We start from the raw sequence: 16,145 nt of genomic DNA on the forward strand, positions 1-16,145 counted from the left end.
TCTGTAGATTGCTTTGGGTAGTATAGTCATTTTCACAATATTGATTCTTCCAATCCAAGAACATGGTATATCTCTCCATCTGCTGGTATCATCTTTAATTTCTTTCATCAGTGTCTTATAGTTTTCTGCATACAGGTCTTCTGTCTCCCTAGGTAGGTTTATTCCTAGGTATTTTATTCTTTTTGTTGCAGTGGTAAATGGGAGTGTTTCCTTAATTTCTCTTTCAGATTTTTCATCATTAGTATATAGGAACGCAAGAGATTTCTGTGCATTAATTTTGTATCCTGCAACTTTACCAAATTCATTGATTAGCTCTAGTAGTTTTCTGGTGGCATCTTTAGGATTCTCTATGTATAGTATCATGTCATCTGCAAACAGTGACACTTTTACTTCTTCTTTTCCAATTTGTATTCCTTTTATTTCTTTTTCTTCTCTGATTGCCATGGCTAGGACTTCCAAAACTATGTTGAATAATAGTGGTGAGAGTGGACATCCTTGTCTCGTTCCTGATCTTAGAGGAAATGCTTTCAGTTTTTCACCACTGAGAATGATGTTTGCTGTGGGTTTGTCGTATATGGCCTTTATTATGTTGAGGTAGGTTCCCTCTATGCCCTTTCTGGAGAGTTTTTATCATAAATGGGTGTTGAATTTTGTCAAAAGCTTTTTCTGCATCTATTGAGATGGTCATATGGTTTTTATTCTTCAGTTTGTTAATATGGTGTATCACACTGATTTATTTGCGTATACTGAAGAATCCTTGCCTCCCTGGCATAAATCCCACTTGATCATGGTGTATGATCCTTTTAATGTGTTGTTGGATTCTGTTTGCTAGTATTTTGTTGAGGATTTTTGCATCTATATTCATCAGTGATATTGGTCTGTAATTTTCTTTTTTTGTAGTATCTTTGTCTGGTTTTGGTATCAGGGTGATGGTGGCCTCACAGAATGAGTTTGGGAGTGTTCCTTCCTCTGCAATTTTTTGGAAGAGTTTGAGAAGGATGGGTGTTAGCTCTTCTCTAAATGTTTGATAGAATTCACCTGTGAAGCCATCTGGTCCTGGACTTTTGTTTGTTGGAAGATTTTTAATCACAGTTTCAATTTCATTACTTGTGATTGTTCTGTTCATATTTTCTGTTTCTTCCTGGTTCAGTCTTGGAAGGTTATACCTTTCTAAGAATTTGTCCATTTCTTCCAGGTTGTCCATTTTATTGGCATAGAGTTGTTTGTAGTAGTCTCTTAGGATGCTTTGTATTTCTGCGGTGTCTGTTGTAACTTCTCCTTTTTCATTTCTAATTTTATTGATTTGAGTCCTCTCCCTCTTTTTCTTGATGAGTCTGGCTAATGGTTTATCAATTTTGTTTATCTTCTCAAAGAACCAGCTTTTAGTTTTATTGATCTTTGCTATTGTTTTCTTTGTTTCTATTTCATTTATTCCTGCTCTGATCTTTATGATTTCTTTCCTTCAGCTAACTTTGGGTTTTGTTTATTCTTCTTTCTCTAGTTCCTTTAGGTGTAAGGTTAGATTGCTTTTTTGAGATTTTTCTTGTTTCTTGAGGTAGGCTTGTATAGCTATAAACTTCCCTCTTAGAACTGCTTTTGCTGCATCCCATAGGTTTTGGATCGTCGTGTTTTCATTGTCATATGTCTCTAGGTATTTTTTGATTTCCTCTGATTTCTTCAGTGATCTCTTGGTTATTTAGTAATGTATTGTTTAGCCTCTATGTGTTTGTGTTTTTTATGTTTTTTCCCCTGTAATTCATTTCTTATCTCATAGCGTTGTGGTCAGAAAAGATGCTTGATATGATTTCAATATTCTTAAACTTACTGAGGCTTGATTTGTGACCCAAGATGTGATCTATCCTGGAGAATGTTCCGTGTGCACTTGAGAAGAAAGTGTAATCTGCTGTTTTGGGATGGAATGTCCTATAAATATCAATTAAATCTATCTGGTCTATTGTGTCACTTAAAGCTTCTGTTTCCTTATTTATTTTCATTTTGGATGATCTGTCCATTGGTGTAAGTGAGGTGTTAAAGTCCCCCACTATTACTGTGTTACTGTCGATTTCCTCTTTTATAGCTGTTAGCAGTTGCCTTATGTATTGAGGTGCTCCTATGTTGGGTGCATATATATTTATAATTGTTATATCTTACTCTTGGATTGATCCCTTGATCATTATGTAGTGTCTTTCCTTGTCTCTTGTAACATTCTTATTTTAAAGTCTATTTTATCTGATATGAGTATTGCTACTCCAGCTTTCTTTTGATTTCCATTTGCATGGAATATCTTTTTCCATCCCCCCACTTTCAGTCTGTATGTGTCCCTAGGTCTGAAGTGGGTCTCTTGTAGACAGCATATATATGGGTCTTGTTTTTGTATCCATTCAGCAAGCCTGTGTCTTTTGGCTGGAGCATTTAATCCATTCACGTTTAAGGTAATTATTGATATGTATGTTCCTTTGACCATTTTCTTAATTGTTTTGGGTATGTTTTTGTAGGTCCTTTTCTTCTCTTGTGTTTCCCACTTAGAGAAGTTCCTTTAGCATTTGTTGTAGAGCTGGTTTGGTGGTGCTGAATTCTCTCAGCTTTTGCTTATCTGTAAACACTTTAATTTCTCCATCAAATCTGAATGAGATCCTTGCCGGGTAAAGTAATCTTGGTTGTAGGTTCTTCCCTTTCATCACTTTAAGTATATCATGCCACTCCCTTCTGTCTTGTAGAGTTTCTGCTGAGAAATCAGCTGTTAACCTTATGGGAGTTCCCTTGTATGTTATTTGTAGTTTTTCCCTGGCTGCTTTCAGTAATTTTTCTTTGTCTTTAATTTTTGCCAATTTGATTACTCTGTGTCTCGGCGTGTTTCTCCTTGGGTTTATGCTATATGGGACTCTCTGTGCTTCCTGGACTTGGGTGGCTATTTCCTTTCCCATGTTAGGGAAGTTTTCAACTATTATCTCTTCAAATATTTTCTCTGGTCCTTTCTCTCTTCTCCTTCTGGGATCCCTATAATGTGAATGTTGTTGCCTTTAATGTTGTCCCAGAGGTCTCTTAGGCTGTCTTCATTTCTTTTCATTTTTTTTTCTTTATTCTGTTCCGCAGCAGTGAATTCCACCATTCTGTCTTCCAGGTCACTTATCCGTTCTTCTGCCTCAGTTATTCTGCTATTGACTCCTTCTAGTGTAGTTTTCATTTCAGTTATTGTATTGCTCATCTCTGTTTGTTTGTTCTTTAATTCTTCTAGGTCTTTGTTAAACATTTCTTGCATGTTCTCAATCTTTGCCTCCATTGTTTTTCCGAGGTCCTGGATCATCTTCACTATCATTATTCTGAGTTCTTTTTCTGGAAGGTTGCCTATCTCCACTTCATTTAGTTGTTTTTCTGGGGTTTTATCTTGTTCCTTCATCTGGTACATAGCCCTCTGCCTTTTCATCTTGTCTATCTTTCTATGAATGTGGTTTTTGTTCCACAGGCTGCAGGATTGTAGTTCTTCTTGCTTCTGCTGTCTGCCCTCTGGTGGATGAGGCTATCTAAGAGGCTTGATGGGAGGGACTGGTCAGAAATTTTAATTAAGGTAAATGCCTTTTTAAAATCTAAACGGGACAACATACGGTAAAAAGCATTTTTTTCAAGATGAATGTTTCTAATAAATAAGATACGATATATCATTTGATAAATGATTAACTGCTAGTTACAGTATAGCACAGCACTTTATCTTCCTAAGTTTCTATAACCTTTATAACAATATCATATTCTGCCTTTTATTACAGTTGGCCTGTTTCTCCTTATAGTACATGTGTTCATGGTTACCTATTCTACTAGATTTTAGAATCTCTGAGAGTAGGACCTAGAATGATAAACACTACTCGAAGACACTTAAATGTAATATCTTACCACTTATAAAAACACTTCTGTATTTAAGCAAGCAAACTCCAACCAAACTGGATTGCTCACGGTCACTAAAACATGTCTGTCATTGTCCTGCTTCTTTGCTTTTGTTGATGATGTTCACCTCTCTGCCTAATCCTATACTGGTATAGAATCCTTTATCCATAATGCTAAAATTTTGAAACTCAGCAAAGTATTGCCATCAAAATCACTTAACAGCAAAAAATGGCCCAAACTAATGTAAAACTGAGTCTTAATTTATTCCATGTAGTGAGGATAGTCATACGTATAAAGCAGAAATATTAACGTGTCTAATGTGTCTAACTGCTCCAGGCCCAAAGGGGTTAGTATTAATATAAGAGATGGCACCATATTACCTCTCTAAAATTCTCAAAATACTGATTTCTGAGATACATCTGTTCCCAAGATTATAGATGAAGGAATGTGAACCGATATCAACTCTTCAAAATACAATTCATATTGTTCTATAAAGCCTCCTTCTATGGCTGCTCTAAATTTCTCTCTCCTCCAATTGTTAATACAATTAATTTATAGTCAACCACATATTACATTAGACCAGTATTCTACAACATTAAACTTTCATTTAAAATTTTTAGGGACTTCTCTGGTGGCACAGTGGTTGGGACTTCGCACTCCCAATGCAGGCAGCCTGGGTTCGATCCCTGGTCAGGGAACTAGATCCCACATGCATGAAACAACTAAGAGTTTGCATGCCACAACTAAGGAGCCAGCGAGCCGCAAATAAGCAGCTGGTAAGCCACAACTAAGGAGCCTGCCTGCCGCAACTAAGACCCAGCACAACCACATAAATAAATATTTTTAAAAATAAATAAATAAAATAAAATTTTTATAGTTATTTAATTCCTTCTGTGTTTCTGCACTGTATCCTCTAGATTTATGCTGTTCAGTATAGTAGCCAATAAGCATATGTGACTACTAAGCCTTTGAAATGTGGTTATTCCAAACAGAGGTATGCTGTAAATACAAAATATACACCGGATATCAAAGACTTAATATGAAAAAACAGAAGGTAAAATATATCTCTAATAATTTTATACTGATCACATTGATAAATTTTATAAATGTTAGGGTAAATAAAATATATGTTTAAAATTAATCTCATCATAAAAGAATTTAATGTGGTTACAATAAAATTTAAAATTGCATATGTGACTCACATAGCGTTTCTATTGGATAGTGTTGCTATAGACCAGCACTGAACTTCCTGCAATGATAGAAATATTCTATATCTGCAGTGTCTAATATGATAGTCACTAACTACATGTGGCTATTGAGCACATGAATAATAGTATAAACGGCCATATCTAAGGCTGCAAATACAAGTGAGGTGCTACAGAAGTGAAGCCCATAAATCATATCTACTAACCTTGGACAGAAAGCCAAATGCTTCGTATTTAATGTTTCTCAATTGAACACTGATACAAGTCAATAGTTAGCAAAGGAACACCTACCTTGTTCAAGGTCCTCACAGCTGCATATCTCAAAGCTGGCTTAGGAGAACTACAGAAAAGCTGAAGAACTAGGAAAGAAAAAAGGTCACTGTGAACATAGCTCATTTCAACATATAGCATGTTTCTGAAAATACATGAAGAATCACATTCAAAATACGCATAAGGAAATTAGATCACAGCATCAAAAATTCACATGAAAAATACATCATCAAAAATAGAAAAAGTACTTTTTGTTGAGCTATAAAAACTTTAAATACAGGAAACAAAGTTTATTTTTTTCCCTAAAAAACGTAATATACCCATTAATATCTGAATTTAAAGAGTGTTAATATTTATGGTTGTAAGAGTAAATGGGTTTTTTAAACATGGAGAACTGAAGGCATTAAAGTTACTTGTTTTCTAAGTAAAAACTTAAATTTTTTAATATGGGGAAATGATAACTTCAGAAAAAGAAATACAGTCACCCCTCCATATCTGCAGGGGACTGGACCCTGGACCTTCCAGGACCCCTGGCAGATACCCAAATCTGGGGATGCTAAAGACCCTTATATAAAATGGTGTAGCACAATCAGCCCTTGGTATCTGCAGGTTCCACATCTGAGGATTCAACCAACCGTGAATCGATTGGGTTGAATCGGTGGGATGTGGAACCCAAGGATATGGAGGTACAACTGTAATTAAAAAACAGCTAAAATAAATCATTTACGTATCAAAATGTAAAGGCTATATATACAGAGCTAAGGTTCAAAAATACCTATTCTGTAGACCTATGGAACTTAAAACAAAAACATAAGAAAATAAACAAAAGCCAGTTATCAAATATACAACTAACCTGAAACAGCAGGTGCCAACTCCCTTGCAGTACAGTTAGGAAGATGGATGATAGCTGAAGCAGCTTCATAAATAACCATTTCATGTTTATTTCGCAAGCAGCTCTCAATGAAATCAAAGACTGGACTTTCATGGCTGACAATAAATAGACATAGGCCATAATTAGATATCATAAAGAACAGAGGCAATGTGCATAGTGGCTAAAAGCACAGACAGGGGGACTTCCCTGGTGGCACAGTGGTTAAGACTCCATGCTCCCAATTCAGGGGGCCCGGGTTCAATCCCTGGTCAGGGAATTATATCCCACATGCATGCCTCAACTGAGAGTTCATATGCCACAACTAAGAAGCCTGTGTGCTGCAACTAAGGAGCCAGTGAGCCGCAACTAACAAGCCCACAAGCTGCAACTAACAAGCCTGCGAGCCGCAACTAAGACCCGGCGCGACCAAATAAATAAATAAATAAATATTTTTTTTAAAAAAAAAAAAGCACAGACAGAATGAGAAGCACTTTTGGAATTATGAATGAAGGACCTCTGAAAATACACTCTTCCATAAAAGCAATGAGAATACTGGTGTAAATTTTCAAAATCAACTTTTTCAACACTCTAGAAGTTAGCTAAAGGATTGCAACAATCCTAGGAACATTTATTCAAGAGGAACAGCTGAATTTTCATAAGAACAGTAAGCTTTCTGGTATTTTAACTTGCTCTATTTCATACCCTCTTCCCAGCTTCATGGTAGCCTTGGAAACCAGGGCCTCAGAACCACACTAGCTATGAAAGCCAGCAGCCTAGTAGCCACTGAAAGAGGCAGATAAATTTGGAGCACCATCAAAAGCCCTGTTCCCAGAGCACTGTCACTACTTGACCTGAATGATGCTCCTTAAAAAAGCCCCATTCATGAAGCTAATTTTTTGGCCGTGCTACACAGCATGTGGAATCTCAGTTCCCCAACCAGGGGTCGAGCCCATGCACTCTGTAGTGGAAGCATGGAGTCCAAACCACTGGACCACCAGGGAATTCCCCAAAGCTAATTTTTATTTCATCTGACTCTGAGGACATTCAGTGAGGAAAGCCCCATCCCCAGGAGGTTTGTCTCCCAAAAAACAGCGGCAATTGCTTAACACTGCAGTTGCCACAGGTATTGATTCTAGTTGGCGCAAACAAGAGTCTGGCCAAAAAAACTTAAAAAGAAAATCTAAGAAATGAGATGCCCCTAAGGGGCTTTAATTTCTGACCTATTCCTGGGGATCTAGAAGGCTGTGCAAATAGCCAGGAAAGATCTTACAGAGCTCTAGCCTCTCACCCATGCTCAACTTTGAGTTTCTGCACAGTTAGGAAGGGAAGACTAAGGCACAGTTATGCATACCCCAACACACAAAATGCCCACTGAAAAAAAGATGGGAGACATGTTGGTCAAAAGCATTTAAGAAAATCTGTCAAATCATTATCCGAAGACTCAGCTAACCAAGCAGACTTCAGTAGCCACACATGATAAAGAATAAGGACTGCAGAATTAGTCCAGGAAAGTCACTAAACAAACAACAACAACAAACAGCAACAAAAACAAACTCTGAGGATGGAAAAGGGGGAAATAAGATTGTCAGTTACCACAGTATGTTAAATATCCAGTTTTTGACAAAAAGCTATGACACACAAAGAAATAGTGAGATATAGTGAAAAACAGCAGTCAATAGAAATTATTCTTGAAGGAGCCCAGATGTTGGATTTACTAGGCAAAGCCTTTAAGTCAACTAATATAAATATGTTCAAAGAAGCAAAAGAAACCATATCTAAAGAATTAAAGGGAATTAAAAAGTTAAAGGCATGACAATCATGCCTCACCCGAGAGAGAGTATCAATAAAGAGGAAAAAATGAATTTTGGTTTTTTTTTTAAAGGAACCAAATAGAAACTCTGGATTTGGGAAGTGCATAACTAGAATAAAAATTTCAAATCTGCTCCGATAAAAAAAACAAGTACCTACAATATGCTGCCTACAAGAGACTCACTTTAGGGCAAAAGTCACACATAGATTGAAAGTGAGGGGATGGAAAAAGATATTTCATGCAAATGGAAACAATAAGAAAGCAGGGGTAGCGATATTCATATCAGACAAAACAGACTTTAAAACAAAGTCCAAAAAGAAAGACAAAGAAGGACACTATATAATGATAAAGGGATTAGTACAAGAAGAGGACATTACACTTGTTAACATATATATGCACCCAATGTAGGAACACCTAAATATACAAAATAAATACTAACAGACATAAAGGGAGAAATTGACAGGAATACAATAATAGTAGGAGACTTTAACACCCCACTGACATCAATGGACAGATCTTTGAGACAGAAAATCAATAAGGCAAAAGAGATCCTAAATGACACAATAGAACGGATGTACTTAATTGGTATCTACAGGACACGTCATCCAAAAAAAAAACAAACAAAATACACATTCTTTTCAAGTGCTCATGGAACATTCTCTAGGATAGACCACACACGAGGACACAAAACAAGCCTCAATGAATTTAAGAAGACAGAAATTATTTCAAGCATCTTTTCTGACCGCAACAGTATGAAACTAGAAATCAACCACAGAAAGAAAAATGGGAAAAAACAATCATATGGAGACTAAACAACATCCTACTAAAAAACCAATGAGTCAACAATGAAATCAAAAAGGAAATCAGAAAATACCTCGAGACAAATGACAATGAAAACACAACCTACAAAATCTATGGGATGCAGCAAAAGTAGTTCAAAGAGGGAAATTCAGAGCAATACAGGCCCTTCTCGAGCAACAAGTAAAATCTCAAGTAAATAACCTAACCTACCACCTAAAAGAATTAGAAAAAAGAAGAAGAAACAAAACCCAAAGTCATTAGAAGGAAGGAAATAAGAAAGATCAGAGAGGAAATAAATAAAATAGAGATCAAAACAACAATAGAAAAGATCGATAAAACCAAGAGCTGGTTTTTTGAAAGGATAAACAAAATCGACAAACCTCTAGCCAGGCTACCAAAAAGAAAAGAGAGAAGACCCAAATAAACAAAATAAGAAATGAGAAATAACAACCAATGCTGCAGAAATACAAAAAATCATAAGAAAATACTATGAACAGTTATAAACCAACAAATTGAACAACCAAGAAGAAACAGAAAAGGTTTTAGAAACATAAAGTCAGCCAGAACTGAATCAAGAAGAAACATAATTTGAACAGACCAATCACTAGAAGTGTAATAGAATCTGTAATAAAAAACAAACAAAAAAACCCAAATACTCCCCACAAACAAAATCCAGGACCAGATGGCTTAACTGGGGAATTCAACCAAACATACAAAGAGGAACGTATACCTATCCTTCTCAAATTATTCCAAAAGATTTAAGAGGAGGAAACACTCCCAAAGTCAGTTTATGCAGCCACCATCACCCTGATACCAAAAACAAAGACACTACAAAAAAAGAAAATTACTGGCCAATATCTTTGACAAACAGAGATGCAAAAATCCTCAACAAAATTTAAGCAAGCCAACTCCAACAACACATATAAAGGATCATACACCATGATCAAGCTGGATTCTTACCAGGGTCACAAAGATGGTTCAGCATATGCAAATCAATGTGATATACCACATCAACAAAAGAAAAGACAAAAACCATATGATCATCTCAATAGATGTAGAAAAAGCATGTGATAAAATTCAACATCCATTCACGATGAAAACTCTCACTGAAGTGGGTATAGGGGGAATACATCTCAACATAATAAAAACCATTTATGACAAACCCAGAGCCAACACAATACTCAACAGTGAAAAGCTGAAAGCCTTCCCACTAAATTCTGGAACAAGACAAGGGTGCCCACTCTCACCACTGCTATTCAACGTATTATTGGAAGTCCTAGTCTCAGCAACCAGACAAGAAAAAGAAATAAAAGGTATCCAAATTGGAAGGGAAGAGGTAAAATTGTCATTATATGCAGATGATACAATACTCTATACAGAAAACCTAAAGACTCCACACAAAAACTATTAGAACTAATAAATGAATTCAGCAAGGTAGCAGGGTACAAGATTAATATACAGAAATCTGTTGCATTTCTTTACAGTAACAATGAAATATCAGAAAGTAAAAAAAAAAAGTTTAAAATCGCACTAAACACACCCACCCACACACACACACACACACACACACACACAAACACGGGAATAAACCTAACCAAGGAGGTGAAAGACCTATATGCTGAGAACTCTAAAACACTGATAAAGGAAACTGAAGATAATTCACAGAAATGAAAAGATATCCCATGCTCTTGGATTGGAAGAATTAATATTATTAAAATGGCCATACTACTGAAAGCAATCTACAAATTTAATGCTATATCTATCAAACTACCCATGACATTTTTCACAGAACTAGAACAAATAATCCTAAAATTTATATGGAATCACAGAAGGCCCTGGATTGGCAAAGCAATTCTGAGGAAAAAGAACAAAGCTGGAGGTATAACTCTCCCAGACTTCAGACAATACTACAAAGCTACACTAATCAAAACACTGTGGTATTGGCACAAAAGCAAACATGTAGATCAATGGAACAGAATAGAGAGCCCAGAAACAAACCCATACAATTAATCTTCAGCAAAGGAGGCAAGAATACACGATGGAGAAAACACACTGCCTTCAGCAAGTGGTGCTGGGAAAGCTGGACAGCTATTTGTAAATTAATGAAATTAGAACACTCCCTCACATCATATACAAAAATAAACTCAAAATGCTTTAAAGACACATATACGATGTGACACCGTAAAACTCCTGGAAGAGAAGATAGGCAAAACATTCTCTGACATAAATAGTAGCAATACTTTCTTAGACCAGTCTCCCAAGGCAAAAGAAAAAAAAACAAAAATAAACAAATGGGACCTAACCAAACTTAAAAGCTTCTGCATAGCAAAGGAAACCATCAATGAAATGAAAATACAACCTATAGAATGTGAGAAAATATTTGCAAACAATGTGACTGACAAGGGGTTAATTTCCAAAATATACAAACAGCTCATAAAACTCAATATCAAAAAAAACAAACAACCCAATCAAAAAATGGGCAGATGACCTAAATAGACATTTTTCCAAAGAAGATATACAGATGGCCAACATGCATATGAAAAGATGGTCAATATCACTAATTAAATGCAAATCAAAACCACAAGGAGGTATCGCCTTACACCAGTCAGAATGGCTATCATCAAAAAGTCTATAAATAATAAATGCTGGAGAGGGTGTGGAGAAAAGGGAACCCTCCTACACTGTTAGTGGGAATGTAAACTGGTGCAACCAGTAAGTAGGGAAAACAGTATGGAGGTTCCTTAAAAAACTAAAAATAGAGCTACCGAATGATCCAGCAATCCTATTCTTGGGCATATAACCAGAAAAGACAAAAACTCTAATTCGAAAAGATACATGCACCCCAATGTTCACAGCAGCACTACTTACAATAGCCAAGACATGGAAGCAACCTAAGTGTCCATCAACAGATGAATGGATAAAGAGGTGATATGCATATATATATATAATACACACACACACACACACACACACACACACACACACACGGACTATTACTCAGCCATAAAAAAGAATGAATCACTTTGCTGTACACCTGAAACACAGTAGTGTAAATCAACTATACTTCAATTTAAAAAAAAGTGAGAGAGTTCAGAAACAACTTTCAAAAAATTCAAATCTGCAATTCAACAGCTGATTTGCACTGACAGTAGAAAAAGCCAGTAACTTGAGGATAGGTTAAACTGAGATAATCCAGCTGAGGAAAATAAAGAATGAAGGAAAAAAAAAAAACAGAGCCTTGGAGACCTATGGAATACGACCAAGTGTACCAACATTTTCATGATAGGAGTCCCAGAAGGAAAGGAGAGAGACAAAGGGACAAAAGGAATATCCTGAGAAATAATGACCCAAAACTTCCAAAATTTGTTAAAAATATTAATCTACACACTTGAGAAGCTCAACAAATCCCAAGTTGGAAAAATACAAAAAGATCCACATATAGACACACCATAGTCAAAGTGCTGAAAGCATAAGACAAAGAGAAAATCTTGACAGAAGCAAGATAAAAGCTACTCATCACATTGTACAGGGGAGCAACAATACAATTAATGGCTTTTCACCTGAAACAATGAAATAGAGAATGCCATATTCAAAGTGTTGAAATAAAAAAATAAAAATTCTCTATCCAGCAGAACTATGTTCCAAAAATGAAGGCTAATAAAAGGACATTCCCAGATAAGCAGTGACTGAGACAATGCATTGCTAACATACCTGATTTATAAAAAATACTAAACGAAGTCTGTTAAACTGAAAGACTGACTCCAGTGACATGAATAATCAATGCGAAATAAAGAGCACCAGAAATGGTAAATATGAGTTAATATAAATGATTCTATAAATAATATTTTCATTTCTCTTCTTAACTAATTTAAAAGACATAAAATTGTATAAAAATAATTATAACACTGCAGTATTGGATAATGCACATACATGTAATATACATGACAATATAGCAAACAGGAGCAGGGAGAGTACAGAACTATACTGCAGCAAAGATTCTATATTTTACTAAAATTAAATTAGTCTTAATCTGAAGTAGATTGTGGTAAATTAAAATGCATATTCTAATCCCCAGAGAAACAACTTTTTAAACAGTAAAAATATTGACAGAGAAATTAAAATGATTCAATGAAAATTTTATTTAACACAAAAGAAGGCAGTCAAAGAGGAAGAGAGGAACAAAAAAGACTTCTATAGAAAAAACAGCAAAATGGCGAAGGTAAATACAACCATGTCAATAATTATATTAAATGGGAAAGGTCTAAACACCCCAACCAAAAGATAGAGATTACCAGACAGGATAAAAAAGCAAGATCAAACTATGTGCCATCTACAAGAGATACAAATTAGATTAAAAGATACAAATGAGATGAAAGTAAAATGATGGGAAAAGATATGCCATGCAAACTAATCGTAAGAGATCAGGAGTGGCTATATTAATATCAGACAGAGAATTTAAGACAAAATATTACAAGAGACAAAAAGAGACATAATGAGAAGCTGCTCAATACATCAGGATGATATAACAATGATAAACATATACACACTTAACAACAGAGCCTCAAAATATATGAAGCAAAACTTAACACTAAAGGAGAAATAGATCTTTTAACAATAATAGCTGGAGATGTCTATACCTACCCAATAGCTGATAGAACAACTAGACAAAATCATCAAGGATATAGAGGACTTGAACAATTTAATTCCTCAACTCAACCTAGAACATTCAACCCAGTGACTATAAAATACATTCTTTTCAAGTGCATATGGACAGTTCTCAAAGACAGATTAAATGCCAGTCATAAAACAAGTCTCAATACATTTAAAAGGATAGAAATCATCAAAGCATATTCCCCAAACACGACTGAATTAAATTATAAATTAGCAACAGAAAATAAAGGAAATCCCCAATATTTGGAAATTAAACAACTTATTTCTAAGTAACCCATGTATCCAGAATAAATCAAATGGAAAACAAGAGAAAATCGGAAACAGAACGACAACAAAAACACAGTAATCAAAATTTATGAGATGTAGCTAAAACAATGCTTGGAGGGAAATTTATAGCTCTAAACACCTATACCAGAAAAGAAGAAAGGTCTCAAATCAGTAACCTAAGTATCCACAATAAAGAAATTAGAAAAAGAAGAGTAAACCAAGTCCACAGCAAGAAAGTAAATAAAGATCAGAGAAAAGATCAATGGACTAGAATACAGAAAAATAACAATGAAAGAAAAATGAATGAAACACAAAGTTAGTTCTTTGAAAAAATTCAACAAAATTGACAAAACTTTAGCTAGACTAAACAAGGAAAAAAAAAAAAAGCAAAGGAATACAAATTACCAAAATCAGGAATGAAGTAAAGGACAACACTACTGACCCTAAAGGAATTTAAATGATTATAAGAATATTATAAACAACTATATGCCAACAAATTAGATAACTTAGATGAAATGGCAAAATTCCTAGAAATACCAAACTACCGAACCTGACTTACAAAGAAATATAGAATCTAAACAGACCTATGAGTTAGTTACTTAAAATCTTCCCTCAAAAAAAGCAAAGGTCACAACAGCTTCATTGGTTAATTCTATCAAATATTTAAAGAAATAATACCAATCCTTCACAAACTCTTTTATAACATAAATGAGGGTACACTACCTCCCAGCTAATGATGTGATGCCATTATTACCTGGATAACAAAGCCTGACAAATTCTCAGAAAACAACAGACCAATATCCCTCCTGACATAGACATATGAACTCCTTAACAAAATATCAGCAAACTGAATCCACCAATACATAAAAAGAATTATATATCATAATCAAGTAGCATTTTTCCCAAGCATGCAAACAAAATTGATTTAACATCAGAAAATCACGAGGACCTTCAAGATGGCAGAGGACTAAGACGTGGAGATCACCTTCCTCCCCAAAAATATATCAAAAATACATCTAAATGTGGAACAACTCCTACAGAACACCTACTGAACACTGGCAGAAGACCTCAGACTTCCCAAAAGGGAACAGAAGCCCTCAGGCGACCTAAACGCAGAGGCAGGGCCAAATCCAAAGCTGAACCCCAGGAGCTGTGTGAACAAAGAAGAGAAAGGGAAATTTCTCCAAGCAGCCTCAGGAGCAGCGGATTAAATCTCCACAATAAACTTGATGTACCCTGCATCTGTGGAAAACCTGAATAGACAATGAATTATCCCAAAATTGAGGTGGTGGACTTTGGGAGCAACTGTAGAATGGGGTTTGCTTTCTGCATCTCATTTGTTTCTGATTTTATGTTTATCTTCGTTTAGTACTTAGTGCTTATTATCATTGGTAGATTTGTTTATTGATTTGGTTGCTCTCTTCCTTTTATATATATTTTTTTCCTTTTTCTCTCTTTGTGAGTGTGTATGTGTATGCTTCTTTGTGTGATTTTGTCTGTATACCTTTGCCTTTACCATTTGTCCTAGGGTTCTGTCTGTCCACATTTTTTTTTTTAGCATAGTTTTTACTGCTTATTATCATTGGTGGATTTGTTTATTGGTTTGGTTGCTCTATTCTTTCTTTTTTTTATTATTTTTTATTTTTTTATTTTGAATACTTTTTATATTTTTTATTTTAATAACTTCATTTTATTTTACTTTTTCTTTCTTTCTTTTTTTTTCCTCCCTTTTCTTCTGAGCTGTGTGGCTGACAGGGTCTTGGTGCTCTGGCCGGGTGTCAGGCCTGAGCCTTTTAGGTGGGAGAGCCAAGTTCAGGACATTGGACCACCAGAGACCTCCCGGCCCCACGTAATATCAAACGGCGAAAGCTCTCCCAGAGATCTCCATCTCAACGCTAAGACCCAGCTCCACTCAACGACCAGCAAGCTACAGGTCTGGACACCCCATACCAAACAACTAGCAAGACAGGAACACAACCCCACCCATTAGAAGAGAGGCTGCCTAAATCATAATAAGTTCACAGACACCCCAAAACACACCACCAGACGTGGACCTGCCCACCAGAAAGACAAGATCCAGCATCATCCACCAGAACACAGGCACTAGTCCCCTCCACCAGGAAGCCTACACAACCCACTGAACCAACCTTAGCCACTGGGGACAGACACCAAAAACAACGGGAACTACGAACCTGCAGCCTGCAAAAAGGAGACCCGAAACACAGTAAGTTAAGCAAAATGAGAAGACAGAAAAACACACAGCAGATGAAGGAGCAAGGCAAAAACCCATCAGACCTAACAAATGAAGAGGAAATAGGCAGTCAACCTGAAAAAGAATACAGAATAATGATAGTAAAGATGATCCAAAATCTTG

At 35.8% G+C, this 16,145-nt stretch overlaps 2 protein-coding genes across 8 annotated transcripts in view; one reads left to right on the plus strand and one right to left on the minus strand.

Moving 5' to 3' along the window:
- Positions 1-16,145, plus strand: part of MEST (mesoderm specific transcript) — a 120,701-nt gene that overhangs the window by 82,516 nt on the left and 22,040 nt on the right. Inside the window, exon 12 of one of the 4 annotated variants that reach the window (XM_082399249.1) lies at positions 4,497-5,350. The exons of the other annotated variants lie outside the window; for them this stretch is intronic. Coding sequence (XP_082255375.1) covers positions 4,497-4,578 — 82 coding nt within the window. The 3' untranslated portion in view covers positions 4,579-5,350. Of the gene's footprint in view, positions 1-4,496; positions 5,351-16,145 lie in introns of those variants that run through there. 4 annotated transcript variants of the gene reach the window in all.
- Positions 1-16,145, minus strand: part of COPG2 (COPI coat complex subunit gamma 2) — a 142,459-nt gene that overhangs the window by 63,000 nt on the left and 63,314 nt on the right. For all 4 annotated transcript variants that reach the window (XM_082399168.1, XM_082399166.1, XM_082399169.1 and 1 more), the window contains 2 exons: positions 6,205-6,338; positions 5,373-5,440 (listed from right to left, as the gene is read on the minus strand). In XM_082399168.1, the coding sequence (XP_082255294.1) occupies positions 5,373-5,440; positions 6,205-6,338 (202 nt within the window). The remainder of the gene's footprint in view (positions 1-5,372; positions 5,441-6,204; positions 6,339-16,145) is intronic.

The sequence above is a fragment of the Balaenoptera borealis genome, assembly GCF_965194805.1.
Source record: "Balaenoptera borealis genome assembly, chromosome: 7".
NCBI classification, from domain to species: Eukaryota; Metazoa; Chordata; class Mammalia; order Artiodactyla; family Balaenopteridae; genus Balaenoptera; species Balaenoptera borealis.